The sequence below is a fragment of the Chaetura pelagica genome, unplaced genomic scaffold (genome assembly GCF_000747805.2).
Source record: "Chaetura pelagica isolate M959 unplaced genomic scaffold, ChaPel_1.0 scaffold341, whole genome shotgun sequence".
Taxonomy (NCBI): domain Eukaryota; kingdom Metazoa; phylum Chordata; class Aves; order Apodiformes; family Apodidae; genus Chaetura; species Chaetura pelagica.
Window position 1 is genome coordinate 735,034 of NW_009952151.1, and position 18,379 is coordinate 753,412.

Sequence of the window (18,379 nt, forward strand, 5' to 3'; positions counted from 1 at the left end):
GCAGTGCTGCTGGTCCCCAGGGGCAGTGATGCTGGTCCGCAGGGGCAGGGATGCAGGTCCCCAGGGGCAGGGATGCTGGTCCCCAGGAGCAGGGATGCTGGTCCCCAAGGGCAGGGATGCAGGTCCCCAGGGGCAGGGATGCTGGTCCCCAGGGGCAGGGATGCTGCTCCCCAGGGGCAGGGATGCTGGTCCCCAGGGGCAAGGATGCAGGTCCCTGCTCAGAGGTGTCTCCAGGAGGACCCCGCGGCCTTCAGAAAAGATCATTTCTGGTTCATTTCTGGTCTCACAGCTGAAATTGGTGTGGGTCTCCTTGTGCTGCTCCACGGAGCCGTCAGTGGGGCAGCGTGTGGCTTATACCCTGGGGAAGGATCACACGTGGAATCCCATGGATTTGTGGGCTTCCACAGGCATTACCCACCCCGCGCTGAACACAGGGAGCTTCTACATAGGTGACAAAATCCTTTCTGCAGCATAACACTGCATTTCTCACTGATTAAGCCATCAAACACACGTGAATACTGCAGAATTCAGCTAGTAGTGTAGTTGCAACACACTGCAAGTTTTTAACATCGTGTAATGTTTTTATAGAACACTTCAGTTCTGAAGTACAACACGAGATTGCACAGCCCCTCAGTGCTGTGTATTTATTCTCTTCCACAGGGGACCTTCATATTTAGCTGGCAACTACATTCTGGCAATTATGTAGTTACAGGAAATATTAAGGAATATTCTACTGTGAATGATTTCTTGGCAAAAATAATTTTTGCAAATGTCTCAATTCTGTCTTCTTCAGAGATCAAGAAATGTATAAGAGAGAGGTTAGGGAATATCCATTATTTGTTTTAAGATAACAATGAATTAAAGTAGATAATCCTGAAAGTAAATGTAAAACTTAAATGGGTTGGTTTTTTAGCTTGGCCATCCTGTAGCAATCTATTTTAAAATTCACAGTAAAGGTGAATTCCTGGGGAAAGGTTGTGTCTAACATCCTGCCTCTCTCAAAAATTAGGTGGGAATAAATGACATCTTTTAGATGCTTCCTTCAGATTGGGCTGCCTGGGAATTTAGGCAGAACACCTTTTTTTCTGAGGCCTGATAATAAGGACAGCTAAACCTTTGGGAGCTTTTTGGATTTGTTGTATGTTACTCAATTTTACCTGTGTTTTTTTGGGTCTGGACTTCTATCTTTGATCATAAAGCAGCTTTATTTTCAGTGTGTCTAGTGTCCACTGGGAGGAAACACTTTTAATTGTCTTTCTTGCAGGGTAGAGTGCAAACCCAAGTTTGATCTGTGCGTGATCTGTGTGTACAAAAGTATCAGCTGGCTGCTGGGACCTCTTCTGAAGGCGACTAGCTCTGGAATGAAATTCTGATGTAAGGTAAGCTTTTTCTTCTTTTCTTCTTCTCCTCCTCCTTCCCTGGTTCATCTCAAAGATTAAATAGCTTCAGGAAAAAAAAGAAAAAAGAGTTCTGTGGGGTTTTTTTGTGGAAAAACAAGATGGTTGGTATAACAGTCTAAAAAAAATGGGAGAGCTAGTAATATTTACTTATCCAAACAGTACTTGCTAGGACTGTTGCCCAAAGTGCCATATAATAAGGAGATGTGGACACCTGAGATGGGTATTTTTCCATTCTGAGCACCCAGCCCAGAGTGTGGTCCCACCGAGGATCTGAATGGTGATGCCCTCAACAGCAGCTCGTGGTGTTCCTGCTGCAGCAGTGGGGTTGGACTGGATGATCTTCAAAGGTCCCTTCCAACCCCTATGATTCTATGGTTCTCTTCTTCTTAGTTCTAATTCAAAGCAGCTAAAGTGGTTTTCCTAATGATTGTTTGGGTGTTTTTTTCCTGATGTTTTTCTTTGTTTCAGATCATGGCTTTCTTTATGACTGCAGAAACAGAGACTGTATATATATTCATGTGCAGGTACAGAAAGTTTTGATAAATTAATTTATATTTGCATGCAGGCAGCTGTGTGAGAAGGTAAGACAGGAGGCTGCCTCCTCCGGGAGGAGAGTACTGGAAATGGTGCAGCACATGTCTTGCAGCAGCTGCTTGTATTCTTCAGATGGTTGTGTTGTGGTTCTGTGTCCCCTGAACTCTCAAGATACTTTGCATAGATGCTTCCTTCCTCCTTCAAGACTGTTTCCTGTTGCTGGTTGCTCATATTTTGGGTTCTGTTGTTAACTGTAAGTGTAGGGTTTTAGGGGAAAGGGGAAAGGAACAACAACAAAAACCCCTTCTAATTTTAAATCTAACTTGATCAGTTTCTTAAAGAGACAGAGTGACCAAGCTTGTCTTGTGTACCATGACATAAAGGTGGTAGGCTGTGCTTCCTAGGGAGTTAGCACTGCATCTTTATTTTTCCCCAGTTCTTACTGTTAGGGACGTGCTGTGCTTCTGAAGCTGGTTGCCATCTGCCCCTTTATTCAGTTGAGCAGAAAGAGTGAATTTAAACTTCACATTTGTGTATTTCAAGAAACCTTACGTTGACAGCTTGGTCACCTCCAGCCACGTGGGAGTGAAACAGTGAGATTGAATGCGTATTTTGTCATCTTGGTGTGGTGTGGGGAAGGCTGTGCACTGCAACATGAACTCCTCAAAAACCTGTTACAAAATACAGTATCCTGAGCAGCAAGGAGCTGGGCTGTGGCTCAGTTTGGAGTGGAACAGAGATAACAGCCATGAGTAAAGCTGGCTGTAGACTGTGCCGAGAGCAGAATGGCGTCTCTGGAATGCATTTGTAGGTGGGACAATTGCCAATCTGATACAGCCTTTCCTGTGTCCTTTTCTTTTTCCTGGATGTGCCTTTAACTGGGTGTTGCCTGGCTGAGCATGTTTAATGCCCTGTTTGATTTTATGCCTTGTCAGCACAGGATTAGCAAATGGAGTTTTGCGATGGCTGATGATCACACAGGTGTGGAGTTGCTGTTCCTGAAAGGCTACATGTCTGAGAAGGGCAGTTTGGTGTTTATGAAGATTTTGGGTTTTTAACCAAATATTTAACTAATAAGATATTCCATTAATAACATATTTAACTAACTTTATTTTTTAAAGAAGAAAGTACTTGACCAGTGTCCCATTTACAAGACATTTTCATTTAGACAACGTGCATCTTGATCTTAATTTGACTCATTTAAGGTGCTCATCTTAGAAGTAACAGATTCGTTCTTGGGAAGTTCTTGTTGAATAGAAACTGCAAATATGTAATTTTCGTTTGAAGGCATCTTGTTGTAGAATTCTAACTCTATCCATGAGGACACTGCAGTCTATTTTGTTTGTTTCTTTGTTTTTCTTTGCTTGTTTTTTACACAAGGAATTTTTCAGGGAACTGGAAGAAGGATGGGAAGTGCTAGGCTTTGAAAACTATATTACATGAACCAGTAATGTATAAAACCCAGTTGATGGTTTGCTGGTCACTGTGAGAAGAAACTGAAACTGTTACGATTGAAGCCAGCATGGAGTGCACGATATGATTCTGCTGTCATTAAGCTGCTCACAAAAAAACAAAGCAGAGCTAGTCATCTTCTATAACCTTTTAGTATGTTACTACCTCCTGGTTGCCTTAAGTTTTAAACAAATTCTCTGGTGGCACTTTAAGTTAAAAGGATGCTAAAAAGAGGGGAAATGTAATTTCAATCCCGCCTTCAGTCTGAACAATTCAAAACTACACCTTCTGATTCCCAGCAAACATCCTTTCTTAATTACTGAGTCATTACTGAGTTGAAGAGTCATATTCCAGAAAGAGAAAAGAAGAATTCACTGTTAAGAGTAGTGAGAGTCCCTCAGGACTGTTCTTTGTGTTTCATTTATGGACTAGTAAAGGTAAACTGGAAGAGTGTCTCATGAGCACCTATACCCTTTACTGGATCCAGACAGCAGAGTGCTTTCAGGGATCACAAGTGCAGCCATTTTGTGTTTGGTTTCTGTTTTAGGTGATGAGGATTAATGGAGGTTACCACCTGTAGCAAGTACTTTGATGTGTATCTAAAGCCTGATCAGTGTTTACCGAGTACTGTTAGCTCTCTCTTTACTTTAACTTGCACTGAAACTGTTTACACAGTGCTATTACTAACTCTAAACTAACTCCTCTCTCAAAAGCCTTTTATCATAGAACAATTATCTTTCTGAGTGATCATTATTTTCACATTAAAAAAATACACATGGCAAAAGGAATGCCTGCTGTGTCAGGGAGTAATAATAGACTCTTTGTGGACACAATCAGGAAATGTGCCTTTTGTTTTCCTGCACCTGTTGCTGTATTACAAATAAAATAATCCAATGTTTTATTAAATAAAATGAGAAGCCCTAATGAAATTGTACCAGCCATTACCAGGAAGTCTATTGAAAACAGTCAGCAGCTGCTCAGTCTCAGTTCATTTACACTGATGGGATTGTTTTGTCCTTCTCTTTGGACTGCAAGTGAGAAAGCTTTAGTGCCCTGCTGGTGTACAGCAGAGCCTTGGACCATTTCATACCCCTTCCCTTTTGCTCCCTTAAAAGTATTTGATCAGGATCAGTTACAAATGATGCTCAGTAGTTAAGTACCTAAGACTTGTAAAAGTTTATTAGAAGTTAGTGTCCTGGTCTTGCAGCCAAGTGTTTTGCAAACAGCAGCTTATATCCCCTTTCAGCACAGTGATAAAAATCTGCTGTATTATTCTGATTTTCTAGAAGGGGATTGATCAGAGAGGTTGAGTCAAATCACTCAGCCTTTCTTGTGAGACAAGATACTGAGGTAGCCTGAGGAATCCTCAGGAGTGAGCTGGGGATCAGCCTTGTTCAGGGTAGTTATATATCACCACTCCCTCTCTAAAGGTCCATGACAGTATTGATCTCTTCTGTATTTAAAAGGCAATACATCTGTCACACAGCTGTGCTGGCAAGTGGGTGGAGACTCTTTCACAGAATAGACTAGTTCCTTTTCTAACGAGTCACCTAATTTAAAAGGTAATCTTACCAATAATCTCAATGCTAAATATCAAACAGTGGATCTTGCATTAAAACCACTGAGGAGTTGCATAATAACCATAGCTGCTTTGGGTACTGGAAAGTGGTTAATAAAGTCTTTCTGGTTAAAATAGCATAATAAAGAATCTTGCTCAAACTTCCAGTAAAACAACTGCAGTGGGAAGAGGATGTTTCTCTGTTGATTTTGATTTCGACTGTGAGGTTTGAGCATTACTTCGCTGTCACTGTGACCCTGTTAGAAAAGTGATGTTCTCAGAGGAGCTTGGAGGGCAACTCTGCAAGGCTCTTACAGCTTCGTGCCACAGAGGGCAGTGCAGGTGGTTGCAGGAAGGAAAACAAAGGGCTAAGCCAGGCAGGTGTATTCTCCACACTTCTACGTTTAAAGTTTACATAAGGCAGATGCTTCTGTCAGCCTGTCTCCTGATCTACAAGGAAGGCACGTCCTGGTTCAAGTGTAATTTAAGTTAACTGAAGAACCGAGATAGTCTCCATCAGCCATTCACGCTATGTGATGCTCTGAACTCCTTCCAGTATTAAGAGGCCTAAATGAGCAATAGATATGTATCTATAAATCCTACAAAATGTGTATTTAAAATCAGAAAAAAATCAGCTCTCTATATATGCACCAGTGCTGTAACATTTCTACAGATAAAGCAATATACACGGTTGTAAAATAATAATTTTTAATTACCTCTTGATTGCTAGAGAAAGATCTTTCTTTAAGAACACAGGAGCACCCCAAGTGAGCTGAGGTTGTATCTGTACCAGAGCAGGGGGGTGATTTGGATGTAACATCTCTGCCAAGTCCTGATACACATTAAGTTCTCATTTGTGCTTTAATTTAAAAAAAAAAAAAAAAAAGCTGAGAACACTGTAAAATTTTATTGCAGGAAGGATATTTTAATAGTCTAGTTATTTAAATACCTTTCCTCTCTGTATATACTTGTTCCCATAGGGTCACCCTAGACTCTGGAAGTTAAGTCAAAATCAGTAAGAAGAACCTTGAGATACTCAATATAAAAGTGTCCTGATAAATAACTCAGTGTGGCCAAGTACCTTTGTGATTTTCTGTCTTTGGACTGCAAGTGTTTGTCAGGATACAATTCACAGTTTTACCATTACTGCCATATTGTAATCACTTCTCTCATTCCAAACTAATTCTGAGGTGTTTGGGGAATATTTGTAGGAAATGCCAGATTACAGGAATGGGTCACAAAGCTCTTTCTTTAACCACTGAACAGCTCCAACAAGATCCCTTTCTCCACACTGCTTCTTCAGCAGTTTTCACTGCAGATCAAGTGAAAGAGTTTAAGGCTAATTCAATTTTTTACAGCTGTGTGAGCCTGGAGCTCTACTAAGGGGACAGTACCAATTTTGGTAGTTAATTCTGAGATCCAGACACTGGTCCCCAGGCCACGGGTGGGCAGCACTGTCCTGTCACACACAGCACTGAACAGGAAGCAAATGGCAACATTGCTGTTTCCACTGTATTTTCTCAGCAAGGCCCTTAAAATGTTATTTCACTTTTAGGAGGAAACATACTCGAAACATAATTGAGATCGATGGGATTAATTTCTGCAGTAGTAGTGGCTCTCCCAAGTGTTGATCTGTAAATGGCTGGGGAAGACATGCAGGCAGGTCAGCTGCCCTTGTTCTACCTGCCACTGGAATGAGTGAGAATCAAACCTCGTGAACTGCGTCTTCAGTACAGAAAAGATCTTTGTAACTTTTTTGGGGGGTGGTACAATGGAAGTTACCACGCAAGCTGTAGCAGTAGCTCTTCAGGTCAGACGTACCATGAATGACAGAGCCAACGAGCTGAAGATCCTTGCACAGAAAGACAGCTCTGTTCTCAGCACTAGACACAACGATGTGCAGTGCAAGCACAAAGGAAATGTCTCTGTGTGAGCAGAGTGTGTCTGAAACCAGCTGCTGAATGAGTGAAAACAGCAGCTGCTGGTCAGGATGCTTCCCTGCCACGTACCATGACAGGACTTTGTTAGCTATCTTAATCAGTGACAACACACAAACGTCCAGGAGTCAGTCCATGTAGGTAATGGGTCCTTTAGTATTTTGCTACATTAATAAAAAGTGATTCAATTTATCTGTTTCCTCATGAGTAAACAGTCAGGAGATATTTCAGAAGCAAACACACCATATTCATGGATTGTTTGTTAGCACAGCCATGATGATGTATATATTTGCACAATCTGAAAAATTAGTATATTCATCCAAATGCTGAGGCTGGAAGGAAGGGGAAGCAATTTAGGACAGGGTAAAGAAGTTCTCTAGGTCAGTTATTGAGATGTCAAGCTCACCCTTATCTTCTCTCAGTGGGTTTGGCAGCCTATAAAATCCATAGTTACCACTAAAGTAATCTAGAGGAATGACACCACGTCCTAAGTTCCCCAGTGCTCAGTGAACCAAAACATACAGTACATCCTCCAAACATCCAGCAGAAAAGGATGCGCAAGAGAAACTGCACAAACTACTCCAAGGTGTTTATAAACAAAATTATTAATGGTCACTTCATAGTAGCTTTGGGTTACCCATATTTCTGAACAGATGAGTACTCTCCTGCCTCCTCAGTTTAAAAAGTATTCCAGTTCCAGAGTATAGAAAGTTTTAACATTAAGGCATACATACAGCTGTGTTGTTTGCTTTCATTTAATAAAGATCAATTTACTCATACTCAAATACATGGAATGTTGGCACAAAACTGAAGCTCTGGTGGAACAGCTACCAATCATACACAAAGATTCTGTGAGGTCCTCTTGACTTGCATTTCTCTGATAGATACACCACAAAATGGCTTTAATAATACAAACTGAATGCTGGATCAAATATCTAAATAATAAGTAGCAATTAAAGTAAATGGTTTGCTTTATTTGTAAATTATGTACAGAATACATTATTTATTTCTTTTATTATGATGAAGCAGGGGAAAGAAAACAGCCATTAATTTCCAAAAGGTGCTGCTTCCTTCACCTGCTGGAGATGACATCTTTCTCTAAACCAGATGTACAAACCCAGTTTGGATTTCCTCAGTTGCTGGCACACAGTCTGGAGACACAGAGAACACTGCAGCCGAATTCAGCTCTACCAGCTTTTTATATTTTCAGCAAATACTTCTCCTAAAACTAGTTTTCTTAGGAAAGTTTTCATAATCTTTTGGAATTAAAATCAAGAAAAGTATCAAGAAAGCTGTGGGCTAAGAAGGGCTTTACCTAACTAGGTATCAAATGAGTATAACTAGGAATAATCTGAGATTTGGTCATTCAACTTTTACCTGTTTTACAAAAGCAAGTTTGAGAAGCTGAACTAACTGACCAGTTATGCAAGTACCAGAAAACTACATATTTTTTCAGTATGTTTGAGGACAATCTGGGCAATCTATCAAATCAATAGAAAACTTGTCAGATTGATAAAACTTCCGTCAGTGGATATTAATGATTAACATAGTACCAAGTAATCAAGTTAATGGTTAAAAAAAAAAAAAATGAAGGAACTAGATATAAAACTGTTTGGTAACGTATGTTTCAGCAAACAAAGATGCTACTGTATGGTCTATGTTTTGGTGATCAGCCAACAAAGAAAATCCAACCATTTGCACATACTTAGTCCCAAAACCACAGTGAGTTATGATTTCTCATGGGAAGGCCTACTTTCGGTGTCTTCCTCCTCTTCCTCTTCACAATCCCCTTCATCTGTTTGCTGTTCCAGTTCCTCTTTTGTGATCATTTCAAAGTCGTTTCCATTTCCACTACTGTGCTGGGACCTGTCATCTTCGCGCCTGTCACTGTCAGTGTCTGAATGTCGCTCTCCTGAGCCGTCTGTTCCCGAGTTCCTTGTTGCTTCTGTTTTCCCATCATCTTCTTCCTTCTTCTCACTATCTGATTTCTCCTCACTGTCGTATTTTTGCTGCTTTTTGGATTCTGATTTCTCCTCTTTCTTTAAGTCTGCTTTTGGTCCTTTGTATTCGTGTGTGTACAGAGGCCTGAAGGAGTCAATGAACCCCACGTCTGCTGTAAGATTTGGCAGGAACCAGAAGTGATGCCTTCCTCCAGTGATGAGCCAGATAATAAGGAAGAGGATACAGCGAGCTGTACAAAAAAAAGGAAAAGGGAAATTTGGGGTTTTGTTGTGAACATCCACACTGTACAACTATGGTGTCAGAGATATGCACTACTAACACCTGCCCAAAGCCAGGGACAGGGCGATCTTGGGAGAAAATCTCTTGCTCTGCAATACCACTGTGGAATAGTCTGTTCTCACCACGTCTCCCCCTCTCCATTAACCTTCTATCTGATCTGTGATTTCACTCTTAATCCCCTCTGCGCAAGAAATATAAGCCTAAGAAAGCTTTGAAATCCTGGCTACGCCATCTCACTACTTAATCCGTTCTTATGTACAGCTCTTGGGTGAGTTTTAGCTTCTTTTTTTATTTTTTTTCAAGAAGGCAGTAACCAAATCTCCACTTCTACGGGAAACACCCAGCTGACTCAAGCTTGCTCTGGCTTTCTTCCTGCGGCACAACTCTGACACCCGGTGGCCGGGAGGGAAATGCAGACACAGGATCAGTCTGGCTACTGCCAACAGTTGCGTACTGGGGAGACAACCCACACACTTGAAGCCACGTTTCACGAATAAGCTGTGTCTCTCTCTGCCTGCACCTGCTGATAAAAGTGACAACGACCGACACTTACCAACGGCAAGGAGGAGGATACTGGCAACAAAGCAGCCTGCGCCTACACTGAGGTAATAAACACCAACACGCATCTCTGGTGGCCAGAGTGGGAACAGAGTTGCAGCTATAACAGCAATCACGACAGAGAAAGAGAAGCAGAAAAGCATGAGAAGCATGACTGTTTTTTCCTGGTACATGTATACATTTAGCCAAGGTACTGGCTTAGCATAGCATGAGTTACTGATAGTATTTTAGGCCTTGACTGAAACCTTGTCTAGATTCACTGCTCCCATTTTTGGTTGTAGCAGGGTGGGGATTGGTCTTTTCTCCCAAGTATCAAGAGATACGACAAGAGGAAATGGGCTCAGATTGTGCCAGGGGAGGTTTACGTTAGATATTAGAAAATACTTCTTCACTGAAAGTGTGATTAAACACTGGAACAAGGCTGCCCAGGGAGGTGGTTGAATCTCCATTCTTGGAGGTGTTTCAGAGACACATAGTTGTGGTGCTGAGGGACGTGGCTGAAGAATTAAGACTTGGTAGAGTTAGGTTAATGTCCAGGCAAAAGACGAACTTCCCCAAGGACAGGTATGCCTGTTGACAGCCCATCTGCATTTATGGTGTGCTAGCCAGTATCTACACTTACTTACCAAGCACAAGTCCCATGGCAAAAGTTTTAAAGTGAACAGGGTCATAGATCCACACATACACCTACAACAGAAATAACAGGGTTTACGCTTGGAAAACAAGGCCTCCAATTAACCATTTCATTTACTCCTTCATCCCAATGCTTACAGCCATGCTGCCATACTCAGTGCTGAGCAAACAGCCCTGTGGTCAGTGCTGGATCAGGACAGAAGAGCAGGGCGAGGGCACCACGGGCAGGGCTGTACTTTGCATAGGACCTGGAACAGGTTTCTGCCAGTGAAAGAGGTGCAAAAGGAGAGAACAGCCATGAGGCTACAGGCCTGCCTGCCCAGCTGACCACCTCAGGCACATGCTGATGGTAATCTCAGCCTTGTGGCAGCAGCCTGTGCTGCTGAGGCAGGACACCACACAAAGCCCACAGCGCTGGAGGCTTCCAGCTGGCAGAAGAGGAGGAAGGGAAGGAGTCTCCATACTGTGCAAGAAAAACAGTGGAGACCTCAGGCTGCATCTCTCAAAGAATCACTTCATGAAAGAAGCTGCACTCAAAGAAACTTAGAAGTGATATAAAAACCCGGGGAAAACAATCAGATGGTAAAACTGATGGGGGAATGAGAAATTCAGAAATATCACTGAATCAAGGTTTGTTTTTATCTTTCTCAATTCATTAATGTTCAGAATGAAGTAAAAAAACTTCTGTAAAGAAAAAATTTTTCAGGTCCACCAAGTGGAACCAAAAAAATACTTCTAGCTTTGGGGAGATTCCCTTAGGGGAAAGAAACAGACTGAACATAAAGAACAATGCAACCAGCTGAAACGCTCAGTCCAGCTCAAGTCCCATGTGATGGCCCCAGATAAGTGTAACTGTCCCCTCTGTTGCACAATACACTGTTATCTGAGCCTTTACAGTTGCAACACTCCCCCAAATATTTGTGTGAGAACCGTGGATCCACCTGAATCACACTTGTTCAGCCTTAGTAAAAAAAAAAAGAAAAAGCTCCTCAATAAAGTGCAGAACTTTCTGAACTAGAAAAATAAAAGTTGCGGGTTTTTTTCTTACCAAGTGAAACAGTTTGAATCTTAACTATTGTTAACTGTGAGAAAAAAACTGCTGTTACTAGAAACCAGCAACCCTCTTAGCAGAGAATGTTAATAGCAACTACCAGGAGGACACCTTAGAGGCAGTGATAGTTCTTCTGTGTGATGCAACAAGAAGTATTTAATATTCTACTTCTCCCAGGTGTGAAAGTTGTCCACATGCAGGTGTAACTCTGCTGCCAGTCAGCTGTTCTGTAAGCCCAATCTGAAGATCATGACTGGTGACTGGGCAATGAAACAGTGTGTAATATTCAGTGTTTGTTAGTGTAAAATAATGAAGAAAAGGAAAAACTTAGCACTAATGCAAATACACAAGGATTGGTTCTAAATTAGCTATTAATTAAGAAAGATCTTGGGAAGTACAGTTCTTAAAAAAATTCATCTCGTTAATAAAACAAAAAAGTAAGCTATATTAAGACAAAAAGTAAGTAGTTTTGTACTGCAAATACAGTCCTGCACCCTGGTTTTGCCAGCTGCACGCCATCCAAGTTACTCCGTGGGAAAAACAACAGGGAGATCAGAGGTAGGTGAGATTCTATATGAGGTGGGATGAAAGAGAGCAAGGAAGGTGGTAAGAGAACTGACTGAGAATAGTAATGGTACATAAATGAAGTACATTTTCTACCCAAGTGATCTATTGGCAGTGCTCACTGCCACGTGTTTTATAACCAAAAGTTACAAGAACCTTAAGGGGATCCCAGTACAGTGACACAGCATCGACACAGAGCACAGCATTGTTTTGCTGAAGACCACTTCTCCGAAATCTTAAAAGCACTATGATGACTCTCTACATCACAGAGCTGTTAAAGAATTAATTTTTTTGTCTTCCAGGAAAGTAGAGCACAGAGGAGTATTTAAGACCACAATTTCAGTGGTGAAGACAAGATGAGAACTCAGGAATGCTTGAGTGTCACCTCTCTGCTTGGATCACAAAGTCAGGCTGCTTCTGGATGGCAGGTATTTTTCATTTCCCCTCCTGCCATTGAACATGTCTTGTTCAGAAGTATTTCAGCATGACAATGGCCACAGGATAGGGTGGGCTGGAAGGGACCCCAGGAGGTCTCTAGTCCACCCTCTTCCCCAAAGTAGAGTCAGCTGTGAGGCCAGCCCAGGTTACTGGGGGCTTTACCCAGCCTGGCCTTGAAAGCCTCTGAGCAGGAAGACTGCAGGACACAGTGGGCAGCCTGCTGTAACCCCTGCCACACCCTGAGAACAAACAGGTCATCATCCCCTGGCTGCTAAGACATAAACCAGTGGGAATTAAGTTTTCTCTTAGGTTTTTTAAAATTACTGTCCTACTTTTATCTCCATCTCACCTTGCTGCAAGTGTCTAAAAATCTAGAATTTCAAGATCAGGCACCACATTTGCCATTAGTTTTTTTTCAACGTGTCAGAGAGTTTGATGAAATCCAGTAAATTAAGCTATCATCTGACAACAGCACACTAACAGTTAAAAACTACCCATAAATCCTACCTCATTTCCATCCAAGAACACTTGGTCTTCATGTGGCTCAAGTTTAAATTTCCTCTTAGTTTCTTTTTTCTTGGGTGTTCCTGGGGTCTCATCCTGAGGACAAGCACAAATTATATATGTGAAAAAAGAAGAGTTTAAATTTCTAGTATTTTATTATATATTGAGTCTGATAACTTTTCACAAACTTAAGATCAAGTTCACTTTTTTTTTAAGTAAACGTGTTATTTGCTTCTGTTCTCATTTATTACCACCTGAGTATCTCAAAAACAGATTTTTAGTTAGAACCTAAGGACTAGACTGTGACTTTAGGATAACCTTGTCTTCACATGCATGGCAAAGCTCTGCTGGTATTACCAGAAAGTTTGCACAAAGATGAAGAACGGGGTACAACACTTCATAACCACTAACTCTATTAGAATCATTTGGTACCTTGGTGCTATATTTTCCCATGGGCATCCTTTCAGAATCAGCTTCTGCCTGTTCATCCTCTATCCTCCTCAATCTCTTTTTCGATCTTGTGTTTTCTCTTCCCTGTTTCCTTCTGCTTCTGTTCTCTCTGCTTATTTCATTGTCTGAAATTAACTTTCCATTTGTTGTCCTGTGTTGTTCTTCAAGCTACTAAACACTGGCTTATATAATCCACTAAAATATCAGTTCAATAAACAACAATTAGTTTAAAAATTAACATTATTTTTAATAATGTAACCCTTCAGATGACAGGGAATTGTAGCATTTAATAAGCTTCATAATCAGCATTCTAAAGTACCTGAGGAGTTAGATAATCTTACACTAGTTTCTATGTTTAGACTGCCAGCAGTTTTGTTTTGTTTGTAATTCTTTTATTAGCCATATAGCTTTCTTCTGAGCTCTCAACCTTTGCACACAGACTGTTCCTCTCACTACATGTGCCATAATTTCACTTAGGAGCATCTGGGATAACATTTGAGCACTGTCCTGCTAACTCTCACTGGATTCATACCACAGTATAGAGAAGAAAAAACATCCTAACGTTTTAATTCCTAACATTTTAATTCAGGAATTCTGTTTTGCTAATAAAAACCACTGAAAACATAAAAACACACGTGAAAAATTGCAGAGTGGTAACAGTGTGATCTTTAAAGAAAGTAAATCAGAAGTCTGTGAAAATCTGGCATCCTGCAGATTAGTAATGGTGCTGTCATACACAGAAACAGCCCACTGTTACAGAGCTATGCACAAGCACCAAGCATCAAATATTACATTCCAAACATTATTACCAAACATTGCAAAACTGTTTCTGTTTCACGCGTGCAGCTGCAGTGGTTTGAGATGTGAGGCCCCAGGCATGTGTGTCACTCTGTGCTAAGGTACACCTGCACAAAGCATCCCTGCTGTTGCAGCTGAAGAGAAGCAGTTTGTGATTAACTCTGTCCACATTAGATGATGAGGTACCCAAAGGCCCAACTGGAGCCTCATTTTTGATCTAATCAAAACCAAAATTCCAAAGTTTAAAAAAAGAAAAGAAAAAAAAAAAGGCAACATATTTTAGAGATGAAAACAGGCAAGAAAAGGTATGTGGCACTTCAGAAGAGCCAACCATATTTTAAGCCAATGTAATCTTAACAATCATTTAACATATTGTTACAGGTGTCTCTTATAGATAGCACCTACCTTCTTACACTCCTCTTTCTCACCATCCTTTTTCTTTTCTTTTTCTTTCTCCTTCTTAGTTTTTTCATCTTTGCCACTTTCTTTCTTGCTCTTTTTCTCCTCTTCCTTCCCACTCTCAGCCTTTGCTTTTTCCTTGTCTTTCTTTGTATCCTTGTCAGGCTTCATTTTCATCACTTTCAATGCTCGATGAAAAAACTGTTTCTTCAGGAGCCTTAAAATTAAAAAAGTTTAATGATGCATTTAAGTGTATTTACACTCAATGATGTTATTAGATACCATTCTAGATTATCTAATATAATCATGAACAGCATGAATAAAAGACAGAGATCATGATCATCAGCTCTATCTACAACTTAATACACCAGACTATTATCCTGTGCCTCACCTCTTGCTTCGCTTTTTAAATTTTGTTCATCTGTTCAGAACCGTGTAAAACTCAAGATTTTTCTGTGCCATTTTGCATAGATACAAATGAATACATAAGATGCAAGATGGAGAAAGCCACCACGTCAATTTAATTTTCCTTCCCACTATTGCAACTCCAACCAATAGTTATTTTCAAGTTCATGTCAATGCATTTCACAACAAAAATAAGGAAGTGGACACAGGGTTTATAAAGTTCCTTGGTAAGTGGTGCATGATGAATAAAATCACCCTGTTGACACTGTGGTACACAGGCAAGCATTCCATTCACATCACCTACAAACATACCTTGCAGTATGTGTATGCAGGACCAGCAGGGCACCAGGCACTGGTATTTGGGAGTCTTAAGGCTGTCACCAACGAGTAATGTCCTTATAAGGATCACAGCCGAACTCAACAGGGAGAGCAGTACAGAACACTGCTCTTTAGACAGAGAGGAAGCAGCAGGGTGTGAAATCCAAGCACACATTCACACCAAAAATCCTGACCCCATGCATCAAATCGATTTGATTTGTCCTTGATTTCTTTCATCTGCTGCAGACCGAATCCTTATGCTGGACTAATTGCTCAGCTAGGAATCTTGCTGGAGAGACCAAGAGAAGTCATTCTAGCAGTTACACTTACGTGCATGCTGACTATAAGGCAGAATCATTTTGGGTATTTAAGAAGCTTCCTTCAGAGAGCTGTTGACATGGATTCTCTTTCTAGCAACAGGAAATGACTTTGTTTGCAGTAAACTACTTTTCTTAACAGTTTAAAATTTAGGGTGCTTAGGTACTGAGCAGCCCACAGGACAGGCCTGGCCTGCAGGACAGTTCTTTGACTTGCAGGAACGACCTCTGCCTCTGGTGGAATATAAAAAGATGGGACTCTGCAAGACATAATGCTCAGAGCATGCAGCCAGGTATCAGTGCAGCCAACAGCCAGGGCCTGAAGCAGGACAGACCTTCACTTAACTGAGAAGTCCAGCCTGCTTGCTGATTCCTGACTGATTAACCCTCTACAGGTCTGCTGAACAAAGCATTATTGATGCATCTTATTTGTGAAGAAAACCCCTCTAACAAAAACTTACTGAACTTAAATAATCCCTTCCAAAAGGCAAAGAAAGTAGACAGTACTAATGGTTAAAACAGCTTCAGTGACCAAAGGTGGCCTTAACGATATTAGCAATATAGAAGCAAGCAAGAAAAACCAAACTGCAGCCCATGCTGTGATGCTAGATGGGTCATTAGGGCATAAAATGATACTGGTGATAAACATCAGTGCCCGAGTCAACATGGTTCAACTGTTTTTCTCTGCATGCCACGCAGGCGTTCTTCACAGTGCTGGAGATGAAGGACTTGAGCAACTGTTGTCTCATCTGATGCTTTAGTAACTGAAGAACAAACACACAAGCTCCCAGCTCAGACCAAAGACTCTGGAAGGAAAGACTTGTTTTTCTGCTTGCATTAAAATAATGCTTTTTTCCAAAATTTCTTTAAGAATCAGCATAAGTATTAAAGTTAAAACACAGAATCAACCCTGCCTCAGCCTGGGAATGGGGGAAAGGGTCTCACCTTCGTAGATGGCTATCTAAAAGAGGCCAGAAGAAAAGACTACATATTAGCCATATTCTTTATTTCTAAGCAGCTCTTGCAGAGCTTTCCAATTGTGGGCAGTCCCCTACATGTCTGTCCCAAATGAAGTGTACTCAGAATATGCCATTCACCTTTAAACAAAGATGCAGACTAAGCAGCAGAGACACCATTTAAGAGGCAGAGATTGAACCTCCAAGTCCAGCCTCTGCCACAGCAGCAGACTGTGGCAATGGGAAGGAGATATTTCAGAGCTCTGATCCTACAAACTGAAAGTGACTCTAAAATTTAGGAAAATAATTTTGTTCATCTTGCTGCCCCAAGCAGTGTAATGAGAGAAAGCATGACAGAGTTTTGAAAATAGAGATGCTTTCATTTCTGGTGTGACACCCACAAAGGCAGTAATAAAAAATTTTTACATACAGCCACAAATGTTTTAGAATGCATGAAGCCCAAATGAAATTGGTGCCTAAATCACTAAGACATCTTGACAACTATACTCATTAATAAAGCTGATGAATTAAGCTAGGTCATACCTGTTGCAGTAATCAACTACAGACTCTCGGGTTGTAAATAAAGCCTCTTCTCCTTTCTTTGCCTTTGCCCAATGTTTTAGAATGCATGAAGCCCAAATGAAATTGGTGCCTAAATCACTAAGACATCTTGACAACTATACTCATTAATAAAGCTGATGAATTAAGCTAGGTCATACCTGTTGCAGTAATCAACTACAGACTCTCGGGTTGTAAATAAAGCCTCTTCTCCTTTCTTTGCCTTTGCCCATTTAGAATCCAGGAGGCAATCCACTGCTTTTGAGGCTAGAGGGAAAATTGAATTAAAAGTGCATTAAAATTAATGGTATTTATTTAAACATTTAGTCTACACTCCTTGAACCTGTCAGTGAGTTCTGATGTTGTTTCACATCCTCTCAGTCTCTAAAGTAAAACTAGCCACTTCTGAAATACATCACTCTTGACAACTATCCATCTTTAAATCACAGAGCAAAAGGTTTATTGTATTTACTTCAGGCTGATAAGATTAATTTTATGGCTGTCTAATGCCTAGATAAGTTTTCAAAGCCAAATGGCAAGATCAGTACTTATTAGATAAAGCATTAATAATAAAAACAGCTCCCCCACCCCCCAGTACCATTTTAGAAGAAAGTATCATTCTCTGGTTAAAAGTAACCCTACCAATAAAATAATCAACTCGGTGGCCCATCATGTTGGTGGATTTTGTTGGACAGTTGAAACGTAAGTATTTAGCAACAGCCTTCTCCTCTTTGAATGGCTCACCAACCTCCTACAATAGTAAAAGTCCAACATTAGTACAGTTTGAAACACATGGGAAAATAACTCACTCGGGCTCAAAAATTAGATATTCTTAAATCCTCATTATTTTATAGCAATATATAAACAACAAATAAAATGCAAATGTTGTGAAAATACTTCAATTTTCCTGAGAACTTTCTGTCTACATAAAGCAAAAAAGTAGGATCTGAAGGGAAGGACTACAAACTCCTGTAACAGCTCTGTAGGAAGAGCAAACTAAAGGAGGAACTAAGAGGAAAGCACTGGGTAGATGGAAAGCTGCCTGAGGCACATAAGCTCGGATGAAAACAGTTGTGAAGCTGAAAGCAAAGGAAAACAACAGTGAGGATTGAGTAGGTATGAACATGAGAGCAATGCAGACATACTGACAGAATACAAAGCAGCTTGGATTTCCTGTGAAAGAGGAGAAAACCATGTTGAAAAGAAGCTGAAAGATTTGGCTAGAAAACTTCAGTACCACTGCATGACCACAAAATGTCTTAAACGTGGAGTACCATTGAGGAGATTCTTGAATCTAGAGACTAGCAA

At 40.7% G+C, this 18,379-nt stretch overlaps 1 protein-coding gene across 1 annotated transcript; it reads right to left on the reverse strand.

Annotated features, from left to right (window-relative positions):
• Positions 1-7,466: 7,466 nt before the first annotated feature.
• Positions 7,467-17,818, reverse strand: SEC62 (SEC62 homolog (S. cerevisiae)). The gene is made up of 7 exons (XM_010006696.1): positions 17,714-17,818; positions 17,233-17,338; positions 14,524-14,734; positions 12,874-12,966; positions 10,310-10,367; positions 9,676-9,798; positions 7,467-9,072 (listed from the first exon to the last, which is right to left on the reverse strand). The coding sequence occupies exons 1-7, from the start codon at positions 17,742-17,744 to the stop codon at positions 8,609-8,611; spliced, it is 1,086 nt and encodes a 361-aa protein (XP_010004998.1). The 5' UTR covers positions 17,745-17,818; the 3' UTR covers positions 7,467-8,608.
• Between the last annotated feature and the right edge of the window lie 561 nt (positions 17,819-18,379).